This window comes from Panulirus ornatus, chromosome 23 (assembly GCF_036320965.1).
Source record: "Panulirus ornatus isolate Po-2019 chromosome 23, ASM3632096v1, whole genome shotgun sequence".
In the NCBI taxonomy this organism is placed as follows: Eukaryota; Metazoa; Arthropoda; class Malacostraca; order Decapoda; family Palinuridae; genus Panulirus; species Panulirus ornatus.
Window position 1 is genome coordinate 22,456,073 of NC_092246.1, and position 23,884 is coordinate 22,479,956.

The window sequence follows — 23,884 nt, forward strand, 5'->3', positions numbered from 1 at the left end:
GACGGAACTACTTCAAATCGAATCACCGCAGAGACGCTGGCGATAGTGAGGTGGGAAGGCTGGGTAGATGGTGTGGCGAGGAGATTGTACACAGTGTGTGGTGAGGGAGGAGCCTACTGATGATGGTGTGTGGTGGAGAAACACCAGAAATAGCTCTCTCTCTCTGTCTCTGTCTCTCTCTCTCTCTCTCTCTCTCTCTCTCTCTCTCTCTCTCTCTCTCTCTCTCTCAGTCCATCTGGCCCCACTATACCCAGAGCTGAGGAAGGCGCTGTCATGGTCGGAGCTGATGAAGCAATAGATCTGCGATGGCAGACGTAATGCCTGGCGTTCCCACGAGTCTTGATGGCGATGAAGTTAATGTGTTTAGTTGCTGGAGTATTGTGTTGGTGGCTTCTTCTTGGCAGGACACTGGGCCATTACAGGAAGGGAAATATGATGATAGCGACGGAAACATCCGGGTAATTCATTTTGTCAGTTTATGGCGGAAATAACAAGTGTGTGAATCAGAGAAGGAGTTTCCACTGTGGACGAGAATGTCACTGTTTTCTAAAGCCACATGAAGACAACTATGTAATATTCTGGTTATTGATGACAATGACACACACTGGAAAAAATCTACTTCCTAGATATCGGAGACAAACTTGCTGCATGAGGCGAGGTTGTGAGAGAAGTATGAGTTCATTAGAGTTATCAAGACACAAAGACATACACGCTCATAGCCACAAGTGTAGACTTCGAGATTATTGAAGACGATGGTTGAACTCCAGGTGCTGGACACCAACCTACTCCTGACTTACAATCTGGTAACATCACCTCACCTCTGGTTCTCTTACTGAATGTTTTATTAACGTCACTAACTACCCAGTTGCCCCTCTCTACCAAGTCAGACTTCATGTTGTGTCCAGAAAACTGACTGCTGCTCAAGTCATCGTCCCATGAGAACCTGCACTGGGAAGGACCATGAGAGCTCACAGTGGGAGGGCCATGGGAGCTTTCACTGGGAAGGGCCATGGGAGTTCACAGTGGCAAGGACCATAAGGGCTCACAGGGGGGGGGGGGGGATGGGAGTTCGTCATTATGCCCCTTGGCCACCCTGACCAACACCCAGGAGATTCAAAGGTCAGGACGACTGGCTATACTGGTCGGGCGGGTGTTGTAGTGGGTGTACAATGGTTGTTGTAGTGGTAGGACGATGGTTGTTGTGGTGGGTGTACGATGGTTGTTGTGGTGGGTGTACGATGGTTGTTGTAGTGGTAGGACGATGGTTGTTGTAGTGGGTGTACGATGGTTGTTGTGGTGGGTGTACGATGGTTGTTGTGGTGGGTGTACGATAGTTGTTGTAGTGGTAGGACGATGGTTGTTGTGGTGGGTGTACGATGGTTGTTGTGGTGGGTGTACGATGGTTGTTGTAGTGGTAGGACGATGGTTGTTGTAGTGGGTGTACGATGGTTGTTGTGGTGGGTGTACGATGGTTGTTGTAGTGGGTGTACGATGGTTGTTGTGGTGGGTGTACGATGGTTGTTGTGGTGGGTGTACGATGGTTGTTACAGTTGGCCTGCGTCTAATGTTACAACTTGGTTGTGGTTGTGGTCGCAGGATTGTGGGTAAATCAACTAATCTTTATGGTTGTATGAAAATCAAGAATCCATCAATGTAAAAAGATATTTTTCTCCATGTGTGGCTGGAGGAGACCTCATGTAGTGGGGTCCCGGGCTGCGTGTTCATCACAGCTGGTCCCGGGCTGCGTGTTCATCACAGCTGGTCCCGGGCTGCGTGTTCATCACAGCTGGTCCCGGGCTGCGTGTTCATCACAGCTGGTCCCGGGCTGCGTGTTCATCACAGCTGGTCCCGGGCTGCGTGTTCATCACAGCTGGTCCCGGGCTGCGTGTTCATCACAGCTGGTCCCGGGCTGCGTGTTCATCACAGCTGGTCGTAAAGCTTCTCATGTATTATTTTGTGGAATAAAAACAAAACAGCTTCTCCGGCAGCCATCGTTACTATTGTGGTCCAATTTTATGGCCATCAGCTGTAAAACTTGTTTCGTCCAGCGAGTTCCTCCTCCTCCTCCTCCTCCTCCTCCTCTCTCTCTCTCTCTCTCTCTCTCTCTCTCTCTCTCTCTCTCTCTCTCTCTCTCTCTCTCTCTCTCTCTCCATTCCTATCACTTTTGCTGTCATTTTCCACCGCCAGCTTGACTTTTATCTCCTGTTTAAAGGTTCTTGTCTTCCTATTATCACCTCTCGTGCCCCTTCATCTAAGGTTCTTGTCTTCCCATTATCACCTCTCGTGCCCCTTCATCTAAGGTTCTTGTCTTCCCATTATCACCTCTCGTGCCCCTTCATCTAAGGTTCTTGTCTTCCCATTATCACCTCTCGTGCCCCTTCATCTTCTCGTACATCTACATCATTCGTCTGTGTCTGCCCTGCTCTTCCCACCGTCGCCTGGCATCTGCAGTGATCACTGTAAGTGGTTCATATCTTCCACAGAACCAAACAAATGCTCACGTAAGTAATGCCAGTAATGCATTTAACAGGAACAGTGACGAGATATAAGTAATGTAAAGTTGTAGATTCAATATAAGTAAGGTTTTTTTTTTTTTTTTTTTTTTTTTACAGAAACGGTAAGAAATATTAACCTTAGGAATGGTAGTAACGGATCTGATCCTGAAATGAGGCACTGTTTCTCATCCAGCCGTTCCCCTTCCCCTGCCTCTGGCCATCTTCTCATCCAGCCGTCCCCCTTCCCCTGCCTCTAACCATCTTCTCATCCAGCCGTCCCTCTTCCCCTGCCTCTAACCATCTTCTCATCCAGCCGTCCCCCTTCCCCTGCCTCTAGCCATCTTCTCATCCAGCCGTCCCCCTTCCCCTGCCTCTAGCCATCTTTTCATCCAGCCGTCCCCCTTCCCCTGCCTCTAGCCATCTTCTCATCGTCTGTGGTTGAGAAACACTCGCCTAAAATATGGTTTATGACCCAGTAAACATGGCCCTTGGACATATAAGAACAAGCTCACGGTAATATCTGGTACAGGGAAGGTAATGATATCACAGGTGCATTATTAGGTGGCCACTACCGCTGGCCTGGAGTTCCGTTCGCTCGTGGATCTGGTCGCTGGTTTACGAACGTCCGTTGGATTTTGAATGCACTGTCAAGTTGTGCCTTTGCCAGGATCATGTCATGGAGTTTGGTCTTCGGCAGGATCATGTAGAGCCTGCTTCTCGCCAGGGTCTTGCTATAGAGTCTGGTCTTCACCAGGGTCTTGCTATAGATTCTGGTCTTCGCCAGGGTCTTACTATAGATTCTGGTCTTCGCCAGGGTCTTGCTATAGAGTCTGGTCTTCACCAGGGTCTTGCTATAGATTCTGGTCTTCGCCAGCTCCCAGACCACGAAACACTACGTCGTCTTTGATCAAGGAATAGCCTCACCCACCCACCCACACACACACACACACACACACAGACACACACACACACACACCAGGCGAAGCTTCATCGTTAATTTACTGAGTACAGAGGATGTTGGGCGGGACCTGCCGCTGTCTGTAATTTGTTGATGATTCGTCAAGCCAATGGTTTATGACCGAGGTCTGTGGCGCCGACCATTTGGAATGACATTAATCTCCCGTGAGAATGCTGGCAGCCTGGGTTTGCCATCTTCCTCTGTGGGCCAGACGGTTTCTCAAGGATGACTTGAGGCTCTCGTAAAATCCATATAATAGAATATAATCGTCACAACTGATAACTTGAACCATCTTCACAACGTTCTTCAGGCAGGGTTAGGGTGCGGGTGGGGAAGGGCAAGTGGCATGTATTCCCACACATTTTCTGGATGAGTGAAAACAAGATGAATTAGTCCATTACCAGAGGAAAAAGGAACTCGTCCAGATGATGACCAAAACATTTTGTTTCTGAGTTTAAGTATAATCTTTCCTTCTGTCTGAGACACGAAAGTATTTGCAGCAGTTAGTTAATATCTTAAACAATATAGATGCCTCTCGCTATGAGCCATGCTATGACGAGACAAAAGAATAATGAGGAGTGAAATATAGATTCACATTCCTTCCTTTAAGGATCTGTTAACTGAATCATGCTGTTAAAATACCGTATTGGACCTCGAGGTATAAGGTTCACTGTATAGATATAATCAACAGCTGTGTTATGTCCTTCCCTCATTCATCTGTCATTCTAAGTTCCAATCCTCACTCGACGAATAACGATAGAGCGGTTTGTGAGTGCACGTTGGTCTTAGCTTTAATGCCTGTGATAATCCTTTTGTTAATGTTTGTGTGACGAGTGTCATGTTGATTGCTGATGGTTGCGTTGCAGTGTGTATGTGTGTGTGTGTGTGTGTGTGTGTGGTCATGTGTGGGTTACTCTCTAAGAAAATGCTAATAAAAACCTAGCCAGGACTTGCGTGTTGAGCCCAAGGGACCCAGCAGAGAGCTAACAGGGTCACTGCTTTAAAAAGTATCCAAGATAACTTCACCAGTGTGTGAGGAAACCCTCGCTCAAATGAATTTTCATCAGCACGAACGACGCTATGTATCGGACGAACCCTGATCACTGCTGCCGGCCAGGGTCGGCTCACTGCCTCAGCCTGTGAGTGCCACAGGTCACGAAGTCAGGGTATAATCCAGTCATATAGCCAGTTAAGGAAAAACTCTCGTGGAGAGTCGACCAGTGGGCAGTCGACCAGTGGAAAGTCGACCAGTGGAAAGTCAACCAGTGGAGAGTCGACCAGTGGAGAGTCGACCAGTGCATGCATTGATTTCTTGGGTTCCGACGATTTAATTTTTTTTCAAATTTTGTTAAGTGTTGGAAGTTGATGGACTGTTTTTATATCTCCGTCATGCGCTGACGTGTGAGTTGTCAGCTGACTGAAGCCAGTCACTTTCTTTTTGCATCAATTTTACTGAGTGGTGGTAGGTGGCGAGTGTCTTATATTTACCAAGTGTTGTTAGGTTAGGTAGCGAGATATATTTAGTCTGTTTTTGTCATACATTTCAGGGACGACAGTTAAGAGGTTTGTTGATTTACTTTGAAATACATATAGAACTGGGCAATCATATATATATATATATATATATATATATATATATATATATATATATATATAGATAGATAGATAGATAGATAGATAGAATTATATAGATATAGATTCATATTATTACAAATTATCTGTGCATTTCGTTCTGAAATTTGAATATCCTTATATCACGATGAACTGTGAGACCTGACACTTTTCGCAGGTAATAACTGGACGAGGATTCCAAGTGAATATCTCCACTACAGTTTACCTTATCTTTATCTTTATCTCAACCTTTGGTGTCAAAGAAAATTTAGACTTCCTTGCATTACGTTGTTATTGTGATATTGTTACAAATTCACATCGTGGTGTTGTTACAATAGTTGTTACAAATTCACACCGTGACTCTTGTCACATTGGCCATGTTACATTTGGAGGGGGGGGGGGAGATGTTGCTACCTACCATGAATGTGACTTATGGAGACAAACTCGAGGTGATGATGTGGACAAGACTTGACGTGAGTTGGTTCGAGACCTAGTGAGGCTTGAGTATTTGCACTTCAGCAAGGGCGAACTTGATGCCGCTACCCAGCAGCTGTATGGAGACATACCGTCCCTTGATGGAGGAGGTTCCCTCCATAGCAACTTCAATACCTTTGGCTGATCCTGGGTAAGTCGCGAGCAAAGGATTGGTGCCGAAGTCCGATGAGTTGCCTACACGCACCTCGGCATTCTCGAACATGATCAGGGCTCCACCATCCCGGGTCATGAGCCTGATGGCGATCACATCTACTGGCGATCCCATGTCAGCCAACCACCATGGCTGCGCCAGGAAAGAGCCAGCGAGATAACATCCGTAGTCCTTGCGACAGTAGTAGCCATCTACGGCTTTGGAGTCGATGGAGTTTGCGTCAGCATAAACGATGCTCGAGGTGATGGCCAGTCCTCCCACGTCCCTGTGGTTAGCCCAGGAGGAGTAGCATGACGTAAAGGCGTAGGCGTCGACGTCAGTGGAGCCTCCCCAGTACTGTGTCACAAACGCCTTCAACATAGTGCACTCGACCCCTGCAACACAAACAAAACCTTAAGTTAGAACCCAAACTCTACCTGAAGGGCATCAAGAAATATTCATCCAGTTGTGATACATCAGACTAATATAAATAAACGTTTCAAGATGATGTATGGTACAGTTACTGTCATTTATATCATGGCGCTGTAAATGAGGCCTTGTTAATCTGGAGAGTCATGTGTATTGCGAAGTCTTCCTGTTTAGTAGTGGCATAGTCTTGGCATTTTTTGTCAACTCCACTTTGCCACCGTCTATTGCACCCCCACAGTACCGTCGTGTCTGGCACCTCCACTGTGCCACCGTGTCTGGCACCCCCACTGTGTCACCGTGTCTCCACTGTGCCACCGTGTCTGGCACCTCCACTGTGCCGCACATATAGCATGGCAGGTCCCTGTGTGTACCAACACTGCAGCAGGACGAGGTAAAGGCAACAGTTTCCTGCACATACCCAGAACACAGTAGAGTCTGCAGCTTGGGGTCTGGTTGCACATTGCAGCACAAGCAATACGAGTTGATACCTCCATCTGGTAAACGGCCAAGATGCATTTAGACACGTCCGATGGTAAGGTTGACACTACCTGTCAACGAGTAACATAGGAATATATCAACACGCGTTTATACACAAGATATGAAAGGTATCACTTTAGACGAGATATTCAAGAGATCTGAGCACCGGAGATATGAGGACTTAAGAAGGTGAATATTAAACTTGTCCTTTCAGCAGGGTAACCCGGCTTACCTCCCTCTGCTTCCATGTATCATGATCCCTGATTTTCACTTCATATGTCAAGACGGACATCCCAGGTAACGGGTGTAGTACAGGTGTAGTCCACACAGTGATACCATCAAGTATACGTGTGTGTGTGTGTGTGTGTATATATATATATATATATATATATATATATATATATATATATATATATATATATATATATATATATATATTTATTTATTTATTTATTTATATTGCTTTGTCGCTGTCTCCCGCGTTAGCGAGGTAGCGCAAGAAAACAGACGAAAGAATGGCCCAACCCACCCAAATACACATGTATATACATACACGTCCACACACGCAAATATAAATACCTATACATCTCAACGTATACATATAAATACACACACAGACATGTACATAATTCATACTGTCTGCCTTTATCCATTCCCATCGCCACCCCACCACACATAAAATAACAACCCCCTCCCCCTTCATGTGCGCGAAGTAGCGCAAGGAAGACAACAAAGGCCCCATTCGTTCACACTCAGTCTCTAGCTGTCATGTAATAATGCACCGAAACCACAGCTCCCTTTCCATATCCAGGCCCCACAGAACTTTCTGTGGTTTACCCCAGACGCTTCACATGCCCTGGTTCAATCCATTAACAGCACGTCGACCCCGGTATACCACATCGTTCCAATTCACTCTATTCCTTGTACGCCTTTCACCCTCCTGCATGTTCAGGCCCCGATCACTCAAAATCTTTTTCACTCCATCTTTCCACCTCCAATTTGGTCTCCCACTTCTCCTCGTTCCCTCCACCTCTGACACATATATCCTCTTGGTCAATCTTTCCTCAGTCATTTTCTCCATGTGACCAAACCATTTCAAAACACCCTCTTCTGCTCTCTCAACCACACTCTTTTTATTACTACACATCTCTCTTACCCTATTATCACTTACTCGATCAAACCACCTCACACCACATATTGTCCTCAAACTTCTCATATATATATATATATATATATATATATATATATATATATATATATATATATATATATATATATATATATATATATATAACCTACTGTGGCTACATCAAACGTTGAGGGGTTGGTGGTAGAGCTGCTGGGGCTCCTGGCTAGGGGTCATTTGAGGACCTGGGTGAGGAAACCATCTGGGCTTCCACACAAGCTGGAATCATTTTCAGTTTTGAGAGTCAACTATGGAGGTCGACTTATTTTTATTTCACATTTCTCTCTCATGAAGAAAAATAGTGAAAGTGTCTTGCTACTTATAACTCAAGTGATTTAAAGTAATACAAGTGATGTGAAGATTTTAGGAGCCTCTATGATGTGGGCCTTTGAGGAAGGGGGAGAGGGGGATGACCGCTATCCCCTCCCCTCATGCAATCTCTGTCACACGTCCCACTTCGTGACCCCCCATCGCCAGGATGACCCTACTTGAGGGAGTTCTCCCGTCCATCACTGACCTTCATGAAGGACTTGTTGGTCAGGTCACCCAAGCCCATCCTCACCAGGGAGGGAGAGAGGAGGACCACCAACACCAGCAGGAGAACCATATGGTCCCTGTGCTGGCCACGACCACACTGGCCCATCACACATGTGGCTCCTCGACCGAGGGATGGTTCGCGTCTCCGGGCAAGCTGGAGAGATGTGCTACAAGTCAGTGAAGCTTGTCCTGGGAAGTGGCTTGAATGAAACCAGTTTCGTTTCATTCTTTAAATTCAACATAAAAATTCTCTCGTTAATCTTATCCTTTCTATAAAAGGATTTGAAACAGCATAATTGCGAGTGGCAAAATTGAAAATATCATATATATATATATATATATCATGAGTACTTTTAGGGGACCTTAGAATCCTAGTATATATGAATAGCTTGCATTATAGATAAATAAATAACTAATTAGATATCTCGAAACAAATGATCGAAGAGATAATTGTCACTTCCCTACCTGTCTGCCACCTGGACTGGTGAGTGTGGTGGTGGGGTGAGGGCACTACTGGTGCTCGGTGCCTGGGGTCGGCCACTGGTGCTCGTCTGCCTGGTGCCAGCCAGGGTGTGGGGCCAAGCCTCATCGAACCCAACTGGACCCTCGACAGAAAACGGGACTCTTATATTCAAGTCTCAGTCTTCCATAACGCGTCTCAAAAGCTAAAAGAACGTCGTCTACCTCTCATGGCGGTAAGACATGCGAGGAAGGTAATAGATCATAAAGAAACATGGGTCATGTGCATTTATGGAATCATTAATGATAATCATTTCTCCTCGCTGACTGCCAGAAAGAAACAGCAATAGTATCAGGATCAAAGACGTCTTGAAGGAGGTCTTAGTGTGTAGCCAAATTGTGGCAGTCACCAAGGGAGGGGGGGGGCGGGGACACCCACCCAACACACCCTCGCCCCTGACATGTCCTCCTCGCCCCTGACATGTCCTCCTCGCCCCTGACATGTCCTCCTCGCCACCCCACCACCACAGTCTTACCACCGCCACCACAACTACCCTATTCCTACACACACACATATATGCATATCAGCACGCACACTCGCAAATCATATTTGCATTCAGAACATTCATTATAACAATGGTACGGTACGTTAAAATTCTGTGTGATTCCCTTGAGGCACAACCCCAGTCATCACGAACCAGCGAACGGCAACCTCAGCCAGCGACCACTTGATAACGCACCTATGATATCATTACCTTCCTGAGATAACTGTGAGGGTGTTGCTTTATGTCCAAGGGCCATGTTTACTGGGTCATAAACTACGGTTTAGGCAAGTGTTTCTTAGGCGCAGATCATGGGAAGATGGCCAGAGGCAGGGAAAGGGGAAGGAAGGGGGGTCGTCGTATTGAGGCAGGGAAAGGGGAAGGAAGGGGGTCGTCGATAGAGGCAGGGAAAGGGGAAGGAAGGGGGGTAATCGTATAGAGGCAGGGAAAGGGGGGTTTCCTTGTGAGTCCTGATTCATTTTGATCTGGTCGTGGGGAAGGTACTGACTTTCGTGTGAGCTGGACGTATAGTATTTCACTCTTGAAATACCTGGCAGATACGTAAGAACCATTATGATGAAGGGGATGTCTCTTTAAGATGTATGACGATATAAGTTGACTTTAAAACTCGAGAAGATAATGATAGGAAGATACATCTTATTATTCATAGTGTGATATGAAAAATAGTATTTATGGTGCTAGTGTGAAGGCATGCGTGGCAGTAATTGTGACAGGATGTGCAATCTAAAGAGTGGTAGAGAGGATGAAGGTGTGGCGCTCAGGGGTGTAGACAGTGAGGGACATGGAGGGGAACTCAAACAGCCAGTGCAACAGAAGAGAAGCTGGTGAGGTGATACATGGCAAAAAAAGTAGATCAAGAATTAATGGAAGGAATAGCAACAGTATGAAGACGACGTGGTGTGAGTGAGACACAAGAACACAATATTGATGAAGAAGAGAAGGAAATCTGCGAGAGCATTAAAGTGTCAGACATCTGGAGAGTAAACAATCTTCGTTAGATTTGAGTGTTGTCTGCTGGTCGGCCTCTGTCAGCAAGCCACGTGACCACCCTGTGTGGGGTGTGTGGTCGGGGAAGTTCACGCCATCTGTACTGACACACACTATAGACACCGTGTGTGTATGTGTGTGTGTGTGTGTGTGTGTGTGTGTGTGTGTGTGTGTGTGTGTGTGTCAGGGTCCATATTAAGCACCAACTCCAGGTCTTATACAGCGGAAACTGCCTCGTTCTGTCTCGTGCCTCAAAGTACCACTAATCCCAGCCACTCTCCCTCCCTCCCTGCAGGTCAACACCAGACGGAGGAGGCGGGCTGTACGTACCGCTTCCCTGTGTGTCGCGTCTGGCGTCGGGAAAGTAGATTTTCACAGCTCTGGCATTTTTATGTTTACGTTGTCAGAGAAATAATCATGTTATAATCATATAATGACCTTAATTCCCTTCTATTATACTGTGTTTGTTTTTCTCACGGTATAATTGTATGATAAACATGGGAATCTTCCTGACTACACTTACTACTGCCTCTAGATGGAACATCTCGTCACAAGCTGGCAGTAAACACACTCATGAACTGAGGAATAAATCAGACGAGCTTTCAGTTATCTAGATAATCAACAGGTAACCGAAGGGCGTCGCGCCTCCCTCCAGCAGGTGTGCCAGCCGCCCGCATCACCACGCCCTCTCGGGGAGGTCACTACGCCCGGAAATGATGGCAGACCCAATTTCCGGCGTGGACTCTGCACATCGTCAGCCGTCATGTGTTCCTGGCTACAGCTGAGTCGAGCAATCTGGTTATCGTCAGGGTTGGCCATGGGAGCGTCTTCTGCCTTCCTGTTGGCATGTGTTGAGGTGTGGGTTAAGGATTGGGTTCTCATGACCACACAACACTCGGAACGAGTTCGAAGGATTTGGTAACCGAAGAAGGACGTCGTCTGCAGGAGTCGTTTCGTCTCTGTGCTAGAGTGTCCTCCATCGGTGGTGTCCCACAGGATTGAGATAAGCCCTCACAACTGATAGTGCACTGAGAAACACTATCACATGACACTATAAGATGGTGATCATATATGGTGAATGAGTATATGAGGAGACTTTAGGACACAAGTGAGGCATTCTTTGAGAAGGTGTGATCTGCCTTGCAGGAGGAACATTCGACAGTGAATTCTAAGTACGAAATTCCACTCCAGGAATCAGACCTTCTGATGGAAGACCAGAGTGAGGGCGAGGAAGGACGGAGATGGATTTACGAACTAAGGCGACGAGTGAGGCAAGTGTGAGTCACAGGAAGTAAAGGAAGAGGTGTGCAGAGAGAGACCAAGGATCGTGTGTTATGGTCATGATGAGAGAGACAGAGGTGAACACATGCCAGAGGTCAGCTGGTTCTGGCCTTCTTCACGTGAGGCTATGTACACATTAGGTGACCCATCACATCATTGCACTTACTATCATGCTAACGTTAGCGAGAAATACATGTACGTATGTGTGCACACATGGTAGGATGAAAGATATCTTCGTGGATGGTTCGATGGATTGCAAAACGATCAATACGACTCATATTGTCTCAGTATGGTTGGTAGTCCTCATGAATGTGAGACAAATTTCTCAATGATTATGTTGACATCATTTTATGGTTATTTCCATCGAAATATGAAATTAATACAACATTCATTACGTTAAATGATAGGACATTTCGTTAACAATCGATGCATCACAAATGTCATAAATGCAGGACTAGCTTCTAGGGAGTCCACACTTCCCTGCTACTGTAAGTAGTGCAGTCTTATGCTGCAGGAACTTTTAAAAACAGGTCTTGGGTAACACCAAGACTCTATCATAGAAATTGATCCTGGGATCATCAAAGATAAAGAAAAGATAAACATTTGATGATAATTCTACGAGATATCCCTCATCATCTCTGGTCAGGAGGCAGGAGAAGAGCCTCATCTGAGGACCTTCATCACAGGAAGAAGTTAGACTCAGAAATCATAGATGATTCCTGAGGAACGGCGACCCATCCTCGTCTGGCGATAAGATGTCAGAGGAACTGATAAGATGTCAGAGGAACTGATAAGGTATCAGCTATGTAAATGGGCCGGACACTTGCTTTCATGATAATGATGATGATATGGACTGCGTTAGGTCAGCTGGTGTTCATAAGCAAGCGCCCTACACGCATGCGTCATGAGCAGAGGGATCATCAGCACCAGAGAACCGCGTAGTATTATTCCTCACAAGTCGATGGTCTGTGATGGGTCGCGCCTCCGACACCTCGTAAAACACTTCGGGAAAATTGAGCAGGAGGGAAGGGACGTTACCGTTTTTCTTTTCTTTTTTTAACCGTGAAGAAATTAAGTGTGTGAAGTCCATTACTCGTTTCCTCTCACCTGTGGTGGCGCCTGGGGGCGGCAGGGGCCTGGCTGGCCACGCGAACCATTCGTCAGAGTCTTGCGATACTCGCATTGCTTCATCCCCCGCCACGCCCCTCTCCCCAGCCACGCCCCTCTCCCCGCCACGCCCCTTTCTCTCCACAGTTATTAATCTTCCCGCCCACTTCCTCCTTCCTAAAATGGCCTAGATTCCTACCTCACCAACCCCCATTTTTTTCCTTTTTCATTTCCCACCATCATTCTCTGGTACGCTTTATTCTCTTTCTTATTGTCTTCTCTGTTTCCATGTTCTTTACTGACTCACTCCACAAGTGTGTGTACGCTCCAGTCACTCCTGCCTTACCTCATCTTCAATGATTTTCATTTCTCATATCACTTCCTTATTGTCATCCTCGTACTTCCTCCCTTCCTTGTATCTTCCCTGTGTCCTTCCGTTATTATCTGCCTTCTTCTCACCCTGGCCTTGTCCCTATACCCTTCCTCCCCACCACTGGTCTTCCTCCTCTCCCTACACCCCAACGTGTAGACCAGCGAAGAATACCATAGTGTCACGCCCTCCGTGTGGGGACCCACGCGACCACTTTCTGAGTCACACTCTCCCTAGCGACCAGAGTTCGACCACCCATCGTCCATCAGGGTAACCAGGTATACACAGGTATTGATGAACGAGACTAGTGAAGATGTTGGAATGTTTTTAGACCATCAGGACTTAGCGGTTAGTCGTGCGCTACGCCCAGGGCGACGCTGCCACACCGAACGGTGTTATGATGATAGATATTTTAACTGGAAGTTCAACTGGCAGCCAGAGTCATCTAGCTGAAGGATCGTGGAAGATAGATAACACAAGACTGAAAGATAAAGGGAAGGAGGTTGTGTTGGAGGAGATGGAGGTCGGGAGGAACCGTTCGCCACGAAGCTCAGTCACTACTCCATTGATTTTGTGACGAGTACTCGTGTTTGAGGATTCATATGACTCTCTCCACCTGCGCCTTGCTAATAGACACGCGAGCAATTCAATCGTCCAGCGCTGTAAACACGAACATAAAGATAACCCTAAGGCTTTCAGATGATTTTCTACATCGGTGTGCAGTTTGTGGCATCACCAAGTGAATACTGTAGTGGCCGGCCGCCTCCATATGGCTCAAGCGTCAGGTTTCTCTTCATGGGTTGAGAGAACGTGATGAAGAAGAAAGTTGAAAGTTGATGTGAAGAAAAGTAAGGTATTAAGGTGCAGATAAGGGGATGAGACAGGACGGTGTGAGTGTGCGTTTAGACTGGATTGACCTGGAGGCGGTGGGTACCTGAATCTGGACGTGGTAGTGGGTTAAGGTCTGGAGTGTGTGGTAGGACAGGTCTGGAGTGTCTGTAAGGTGGATAAGCTCGATTCTACATGAGTCTCGACAACGCTGTATGGCCGTGAGTCTTGGGTCTTGAGAGCAATGGATAGGAGGAGGGATGGATGTGCTGGAAATGAAATGGGTGAAGACATGTGTGGCGCAAGGCGAGGTGGACATGCGAGCAATGACGCTGTCAGTCTCTCGCGTGACGGGAATGGCCAACCAGGGTGTGTTGAAATGTTTCGGGCAGAAGAGAAGATGAGTGAAGAGAGATTGCCAAAGAGACTATCTCTTGTATCTGAGAAAACGAGGTGTAACGAGAGACTGAGGGGAAGATAGGGAAAGGGAAGATTTTAGGGGGTATGGGAACCTTAATGTTTGGGAAAGCGAGAAGCATACGCTGTGTAGAAAGAATTGGAACGATGTGGCATATGGGGGACGACGTGCTACTAATGGGATTAAAACAGGTATTATGCAGCGGTGAAGACGTATCATACAATAGCTTAGGAGGCTTGGCTGTGGAGGGTAGAGCCTGGTCGTTGGTGCAATACACATGACAGCCAGAGAGGCGTTGTGTACAACTAAAGTCGTTGTTCTTAATACCACCTCCGCCTCCCCTGACACACAACTGACTGAGTTCTAGGAAGGTGAATGACTGACCAAACCTACACTCATTCATTCTACGTCCATTCAGAGACGTAGCGACACCAGACATTATGTCTATCATTATATATCTATTCTTCCATTATCCTCGACGATGATTAATAGCTTCTCAGGTGATTACGGTGTAGCAGGTAACTCCAGTCTGTAACGTAATTACGGGCAATCAAATGATTTCACAGACAACTAAATGAATAATGATCTGACTTAAAGGCTTGGTTCCCAGTAAGGGTAGGTCTAGCGTGCTGGTTCCCAGTAAGGGTAGGTCTAGCGTGCTGGTTCCCAGTAAGGGTAGGTCTAGCGTGCTGGTTCCGAGTAAGGGTAGGTCTAGCGTCCTAGTTATTAACTTCAATGAAGTATTGACAGGTTACATGGTGTTTGGCTGTCATTGTCATCATATGGTATGGGTGGCGCCTCCAGGTACATACCAACGAATACCTATGATGGAGTCTTGCCATGAATCAAAGGCCAGGAAGTGGTTCTCACTACGCGTCACGGTTGTTTCGGGAAATTATTATTTCTGCTACGCATTTTGCGTAGTTGTTTACCTCTGGTTCAGTCCGGGACAGATCGTGGTTGATCAAAAACCTTGACACAGTCAATAGAGCATCCAACATCATCTCTACAGAGTTTCCTCCATGTTATTGTTGTGAGCTTAGTAACTGCGTTTGTGTCCTCTTGAACCAAGTTGACCTTTGTGAAGGTAGTGTTGGATCATCAGGTGTTTCAGTGTATGTGTTATAGTCTTTTATTCCCCTGCTCCTGAGTGAAGCGCACCCTAGAAACAGTAAGAGCCTCATAAAAGGTTTCCTGTGGTTGTATTATAGTGATGATGATAAGTAATGAAGGAAATGAGCATTAGTTACAGTGGTACTGCTCTCCACAGTCAGTGGTCACCCACTAGTTACAGTGGTACTGCTCTCCATAAAAGTGAAACTCGCAGTGAATTTTCGAGTGAGATTCCAGAACTAATCCACTTAATCAAGTGGACTCCTTTCTCCAGTAGACCACCATTTGTCTGTTGATCAACTTGATATTACGTTTCACTTTTGATAAGGATGTTGCCAGTAAGTACAGAAGACGTGTCGTAAGCCAGAAAGTTCATATATGATGTAGGAAATGTCTTTTGATACTAGACTTTATCAGACATACAGTTGACTGTCCTCATTATACTGGCTTCTCTGGCAGTTGTGAGGGAACCAAGATCCTCATCTGTAGTGGTGAGGGAGTCTGGTCCCTCCTGCTGGTGGTGAGGGAGTCTGGTTCCTCCTGGTGGTGGTGAGGGAGTCTGGTCCCTCCTGGTGGTGGTGAGGGAGTCTGGTCCCTCCTGGTGGTGGTGAGGGAGTCTGGTCCCTCCTGGTGGTGGTGAGGGAGTCTGGTCCCTCCTGCTGGTGGTGAGGGAGTCTGGTTCCTCCTGGTGGTGGTGAGGGAGTCTGGTCCCTCCTGGTGGTGGTGAGGGAGTCTGGTCCCTCCTGCTGGTGGTGAGGGAGTCTGGTCCCTCCTGGTGGTGGTGAAGGGGTTTAAGTTTTTACCAGTCGTATATATATATATATATATATATATATATATATATATATATATATATATATATATATATATATATATATATATATATACATATAAAACTGACAGCTTAAACTCATCACTTTCCTCATCATCGCTGACTTCCTTCTGTGGTCCTTGAAGCAGCCCGCACGAGGCGGCTAAAATTCAGCAGTGTAATGCTCTCCCTTGCCTCCGTGTGAGACGGTGGTGGCTTTCACAGTGACGCCCGAGGACGTATCGTTGTTGTATTCCACTGGGAAGACAATCTAAGGGGGGACAGCCTCAGGGCCCGTTGTCCCGGAGAAAGTACAAGACTTAAACGGAACACCGACTTGACGTGAGGTTGGTGGTGGACCATCACTATCTCCCGCCAACCTACAGTGGAGGACTCCAGTAGTGTGAGGAAGTGTGAGCGTGGGTGTGGTAATACAGCCTGGGGAAACACCGCACCCCTACACACCACGACGCGGAGGAAGCCCCCACACTAGGACAACGAAATAACTTCTGCTGCCACACTGTCTGTACACTCTCCCTACGGTGCAGGCTCCACTGCCTCCTGACCACACTGTCTCTAAGTTATCCTTGTTAACTGGAGTAATATGGGCCATCATAGTTGCCCTGAGAGTCAGAGAGAGAGAGAGAGAGAGAGAGAGAGAGAGAGAGAGAGAGAAAAAAAAAAAATTTATCGATCCATCAATCTTGGTTCACAGGAAAAACGTCTTTGGGAACTGGGCCCCTACTGAACCTTCTCCACCTGCTGGGATGTCCCTGGGACCTTGTGTGCTGGGAGGTCCGTGGGATCTGGGTCGCTACAGGACCATTCCCATGTGCTGGGACGTCCCTAGAACAAGAGACGCTACATGACCATCCCACAGCACTAGGAACCACAGGTGCTTCTCCCTCACACACCTGCAGCACATCTCCGGTGACCACCTTCACTGCTGGCCTGGACACAGTGGTGGAGGACGCGAGGGTACAAGTCACCTGTGTGGTGGAGAGGAGCAGCGAGGATGTGGGGAGGGAGGGAGGCAGACAGCCTGGGTCCCCGCCACTGCTGAACCTCAACCATCAGCAGAACCTCAACAAGTTCCTTCACTACACTGATCACCTCCTGCCACAATAATGTCTCGTTCTGTGCCCGTCAGTAGCTGGGTCTGGATCAGCCAGCCACGGGGCGACCATCAGCCAGCCACGGGGCGACCATCAGGCAGCCACGGGGCGACCATCAAGCAGCCACGGGGCGACCATCAGCCAGCCACGGGGCGACCATCAGGCAGCCACGGGGCGACCATCAAGCAGCCACGGGGCGACCATCAGCCAGCCACGGGGCGACCATCAGGCAGCCACGGGGCGACCATCAGCCAGCCACGGAGCGACCATCAGCCAGCCACGGAGCGACCATAAGCCAGCCACGGGGCGACCATCAGCCAGCCATGGGGCGACCATCAGCCAGCCATGGGGCGACCATCAGCCAGCCATGGGGCGACCATCAGCCAGCCATGGGGCGACCATCAGCCAGCCATGGGGCGACCATCAGGTAGCCACGGGGCGACCATCAGGCAGCCATGGGGCGACCATCAGTTAGCCATGGGGCAACCATCAGGTAGCCATGGGGCAACCATCAGGTAGCCATGGGGCAACCATCAGGCAGCCACGGGGCGACCATCAGGTAGCCATGGGGCAACCATCAGGCAGCCATGGGGCGACCATCACCCGACCAGCACCTCAAGACCCGCTGGAACCTGTTAGTGAAGTATGATCTACATCCAAGGGTCAAGGTCCGTGCCTTCTCTTATGACCATAAGAGAAGCATTAATTCCTTGGCCCAAAGAGAAAGGGGAACGAAGGGAGAGAAAATGAGACGGAGAGAGAGCAGGAAAAATCAAGGATAGATGAGGGAGAGAGAGAAAGAGAAAGGTGGAGAGATAATGGATAGATGGACAGAGAGATAGATCTATTGTCTGTTGGCTTTAGCGAGTTGTAAACTTTGACTGGTAGGGCGGAGTGACTGGGAGGAGAGGGACTTCAGAAGCAGGGTGTCAGGGTGAGGAGGAGGGAGCCACGCCCAGTACTCGCCCTCATCACATCATGATCGTCTCCTCCCTGGCACACCATATACAACAACCCTCACTCAACCATGGCCACACCTGCCTGCCGACATGCACTCAGTTTCCTGGGATTCTTGTGTTGCCATTCCCGTATTATCGTTTAATACATCGTTGTTGCACTCGAGATGATTCTTTGTACAAAATATCAAGAATTTCTTAAGCAGTATTTGTCCTCTGATTCTATAATGTACCGACGAAGACATGTCACTTAAGGTCAAACTATCACATGGACACCTCCCTCTGGGGAGGCGGGCAGGGAGATGGCATGTGTGCTCAGACTCTCTCTCTCTCTCTCTCTCTCTCTCTCTCTCTCTCTCTCTCTCTCTCTCTCTCTCTCTCTCTCCTTCTTCGTCACCACCACTTCAGATGAACTTCCCGTGAGGCGCAACATCCATACCTGGCAGCCATCAGGATCGTCATCTATACTCTGGCGTCTGTCCCCTGCAGCTCTGGCGTGAGCCACCTTCAACACAGTGGTAATTACAGGTGTCTGCCACCTTCCCTAGTCACCCCTGAGCCCCCAGCTGATCACAACGATTTCGAAAACAAGAACGAACACAAAGCAATAAGGATATTTAGAAAAACATTTAAGATTACTAACAAATTGTCAGCAGTTGGTCAATTACTCATTTGAGAGATAAAACCTGAATTTGTTCTCCTCCCGGGCCAGTTCTGCGGGAACAAGACCCAAGCTGTAGGAGGCACTGGTAGATGACCATCATTAAACAATAACAATTTATCCATCAAGATAACATGAAGATAAATGTTCTGTCTTTATGAAGACGTTATCTTCAACCTGTTCGTGTCCTCGGCCGCTCACAGTCACTCGCATGTGTCCTCGGCTACTCACAATGGCCTGTCGCTACTCACAAGTGTCCTCGGTCACTCATAGAGTTTATGGCCACTCATGCGGGAACTCAGCTACTCACACGAATCTCCGGTCACTCACTTCCGTCCATGGTCACCCGCATTCTTCTCTCCGTGTTCTCGGCCAATTACATACCTGGCCAGCTACATATTCGTCCTGTTGCATGTCCGCTCACCTGGAAACTCGCAGGCACGTCTTCTCATTACTGAGGGAAAGACGGTGGTGTGTTGAGGAAGACGAAGCTTGTTGTTGCAGTGGATACTGTGGTAAGAACGTCATCACTTGACGAAACGTTTCCAAGTCGGTTCCTTCAGTAAGAACGTTGACGAAACGTTTACATTTCAATTTTCAGGAAGACCTGTGTACCAGTCTGTAGGAAGACCTGTGTACCAGTCTGTAAGAAGACCTGTGTACCAATCTTTAGGGAGACCTGTGTACCAGTCTTTAGGAAGACCTGTGTACCAGTCTTTAGGGAGACCTGTGTCCCAGTCTTTAGGTAGACTTTGTCTTTACGTACACCAGCGTGGAAACTGAACATGTTAGTTCCACAAGTGTAACAAGTGATCATGTCGCGCTTGAGTGTGTGGACACCGTCGGGAAGGAGGATCACACCAGGACCAGAGGTGGACGAGGCCACACAGTCATGGCAGCTACGTTAAGCTAAGATTTCCTCGGTAGGTTCAGCTAAAGATGCAACTTGGTGATGGTGTATGGAAGACACATTCGGCTGATCATGGGACCCATAAACTGGTCAAAGATTCGACCATGGGCCGAGTAGGTCTCTCATGACTATGACCACCTCTGTGATCCGGGCTTGGGAGCGGCATGGGGCGTGAGTGTTCCCCATGGCAGAGTTATGAAGTATGTAAGACTATATTCTGTACAAACTGTCTTTATCAAGTAATGAACGTCATGGTAGAAGGTAAGAGGAGTGACCTTGCACTTCAAGGTCTTTGGTTCGATCTCCTGTCCGGCAAGCTCGCCCGTGGGTACGGGGGTGTGTCGCACGGGTCCATCTGAACCCATCACCGCCCCGTCTACGCCCCATACTAGTGCTTAGCCTCCTCGTACTGCTGGTCTTGTCGTCGAAGTACTTCGTCTCGTATCTCCGGCAGCAGGGAGTTATTCCGGTACGGCTGGGGTGTTTACCTGATACAAGGTGTCCAGATGTTGACGAGTTCGTTCCTCCTGTGATTTACATCACAAAATGTGTTTTGGTGGATCGTGTTCTGGGATCCCCCGCCTCGGTGACGAGAGAGGGCCGGTGAAGCAATGGTGTGGTTCTGTTAGTGATTCACGACATGACTTCTGAGGTTACTGTCCACGCTGGGACGACATACATCCCAGTTTGGGACGACACACGCTCAACACACATCCCAGTCAACAACAGACGTATGGCAACACATCACGGGACACTTGGGATAATGAAACATCCACCTCTTGGGAAAAGTTCAAATCCTACCACTACTTTCCTCACGTCGTCCAATTCTAGCTGAAACTCAATTACCTCATTAATGAAATTCGTTACTTGGACTCACAAATTGGGGAGCCACTGGCTGGTCCGGATACGAGACGACCACACACACCCGACCAGGCCACGTCCATCAGCCGACCAGAGACGTGGAACGTATCACACAAGACTTTCAGGACGATGAAGTCATTCTTTCAGGAGATACTTGGCTGCGGCTCGACTTCAGAATCTGGCACTACTCTCATAACGTGCGTCGCAAAAGCCTGACGTCTGCATATTAGAATACGACGCTCGTAGAATACCTGACGTACGACCTCCAGGTGGATGAAGATGGTACGAGAAGTGGAGAGGTGCGACCAGGTGGTGGGGCTCGTATAAACACTCAGATGCCCAGCAGGACTTATGAAGGTACACACACACACACACACACACACACACACACACACACACACACACACACGTGGGACCTGTCCCCACATCCACACCTTATGAGAACTGTCAGCCAACCACAGTATCTGTTCTTAATTACCAGAATCGCGTTGTACGTGGATAAGGAAATGTTCAGCAAGGTGTGAACACCCTGCATGAGCTTCTCATGTTTGGTCAACGAACATAAAAAAAAAAGAATGGCACCATTGTTATAGAAGATGGGTTTCAGTGAGAGGTTAGAGACCTTAGATTTGCCTACCGTGGAGGAGAGAAGAGTAAAGTGTGACTTGATCGTACCATCTTCAAGTTTCTAAATCAATTCAATGAATTTCGGTAACGAACTGTCTTCCAAAGATTAAAAAAAAAACAACAAAAACCAACTAGAATAGATACGATGAAGTATTTACATAAACCAGGAGTGGAATAAGCTGAATGATGAAGCAAGAAATGTGTTCAGAAAGCTTTAGCTGGAGTCTGGGACGTTTATATCATTGATATCCTCAATAAACATTTCCCAGGTAAGGCACTTCTTCATTAAGATACTTTGCCTATTAAGACGTGGACATGACGAACGGCCTCTCCTACTTTCCTGGGGTTCAGAGAGCAAGACCAGAATTATATGACACAGTTGTTAGGAGAACACTCGAGTTATCATACAATTATACACTGTAGATTACCCCACATGTCAGCCCGCCCGTGCCCCAGTACTTCACCGGCATCAAACTTCATGAAAAAGTGTTTTATTGTCTGTTTCGCTATTTTTTGTTTTCCTCCTTCTAGACTAGCAGTTGAGGAGGGAGGATCTTGGTCAGTGTGATTGTGGTCTTGCGTTAAGTCTTGGAAAGTATGTCGGGAACTGTGGCGGATCCGAAGATTATATTCATTATACGAAGAATGTTACGAATAGGTTGTGGCTGGAGCGTGACTCCTCTCTCTCTCTCTCTCTCTCTCTCTCTCTCTCTCTCTCTCTCTCTTCTCTCTCTCTCTCTCCACCACAGTAGCCTTGCCTACATCGATGCAAACACACACACACACAGACAACCGTCTCTCCTTCCTCCCCCAAACCTTCCCTCTGCATTGTGGCCACAGGTCTAACCACGACCTGACGAGCACAGTTCAACCCAGTATTGTTCTCTCATTCTCCTCCCTCACACCTGGGATGATTAGGTCGTTTGTATAACAACCTGTGATCAGGTTTCCCGTCAAGGACCGTCCTCTGATTGGCCAGTTCTCCTCGTTGGTCCTTGGCAAACAGATCCTAATGTTGTCTGTTGTGATGTATGGTATACAGGGAGTTGATACGCCTGGAGAACACAGTTTCTGAACTCCATATAAACAGAACTGCAGATAAAGTTCTAAACTTGCGTTCGAATATTTTGTAACGTGAAATGTTCTTTTTTGTTCATCATCATCCTGACGTTCCGACTGCATGGCTGCCAGAAGATGTTCTGATGTTCTTACTGAACAGGTGCCGGAGGATGTTTCTCCTAAGGCACACGTAAACCAGTTCACTTGGCTCAATTTTTCCATTTTTTTCTTTTCCTCCGCCAATGAATCTTGATGACCCCGCATCGCTGTATGACGTCATTCGTCAGGGATATGAACACCAGTTGATGTGTACAAGACGAATTATCTATGAAGTAAATTTTTTCTTTTTTTACTTTATCTTTGAGAATAATAATGGTGATAAAACTGAGCGTTATTCTCACTGGTTGACCTCGACACCATTATAAAACAGAGAGAGAGAGAGAGAGAGAGAGAGAGAGAGAGAGAGAGAGAGAGAGAGAGAGTTATTGTCATTTATTCAGCAGAGATGTTTAGTAATGTTTCAGAGAATTTGTTATTTTCTGCTTTACGTTTTTTATTTTCATCTTCAGTGTAGACGTACGTATGAGGACATTCATATTCTTTGACAATATACATATTTCACTTGTAGAACTCATCTCAATTCCGTCTTGGCCAATTATATTTAATGAATATGTAGATGATTTAACACAAGCTAAAGACTACGTTGAGAGCTGGATTTGTAGACAATCAATCAAACATTGATCTTTATTTTCGCATTATCTTCAGTGGGAGCGAGTTTTTCTGACTGAAAAATGATCGTGTTCATATCACTGGCTGAACATGCACCAGGTATTCAAAGTATGCATGTATTATGATAGTGTTAGTACATAACCTAGTTTGCTTCACACTTGTTCTGTCCACTTCACTGAGGCCAAGATTCCGGCCCACCCATCCACCCACACCCCATGCTGCTGTGTCCACCATGATGCACAGCGACGACCCGAGTCAGCTCACGATGATCCACGTCAAGAGAAATCCTGGAGTGATGGTATGAGCAGGGCTGACCGCGACAGTGACTGGTCTGAAGGTGTTGAAGACCGCCTGACGTACAGGCTTGCGGCCGGGCGGTGTTACGATGGTGGTCCACCAGGAGGACCTGCGACGGTCGGGAAGACCCCCCTATGTCCGTCCCAGGGGCCCGCGCAGGGCTGGTCAGGCTCGAGTGCGACTCGAAGACCAGCTTTTGTTTCCTCTCCTCGACGACTCAAGTGGATGTAGGAGAAATGAAAGACAGCAACTGGGCGCAGGAGACGAGAGGGACCCGTCCGTGGTGCTCTCCTCGTCCGTCGTCCGTCCGTGGTGTTCTCCTCGTCCGTCGTCCGTCCGTGGTGCTCTCCTCGTCCGTCGTCCGTCCGTCGCCGATCCGTCGTGTCTCCATCGTCCTCCTGTCGTTCTTGTGTC

At 47.5% G+C, this 23,884-nt stretch overlaps 1 protein-coding gene across 1 annotated transcript; it reads right to left on the reverse strand.

Moving 5' to 3' along the window:
- Nucleotides 1-5,346: 5,346 nt before the first annotated feature.
- LOC139756687 (uncharacterized) lies at nucleotides 5,347-9,200 on the reverse strand. Its single transcript, XM_071676342.1, has 4 exons — nucleotides 8,784-9,200; nucleotides 8,299-8,472; nucleotides 6,537-6,666; nucleotides 5,347-6,084 (listed from the first exon to the last, which is right to left on the reverse strand). Exons 2-4 carry the CDS (start codon nucleotides 8,422-8,424, stop codon nucleotides 5,555-5,557), a joined length of 786 nt encoding a protein of 261 aa, XP_071532443.1. The 5' UTR covers nucleotides 8,425-8,472; nucleotides 8,784-9,200; the 3' UTR covers nucleotides 5,347-5,554.
- Nucleotides 9,201-23,884: the final 14,684 nt, after the last annotated feature.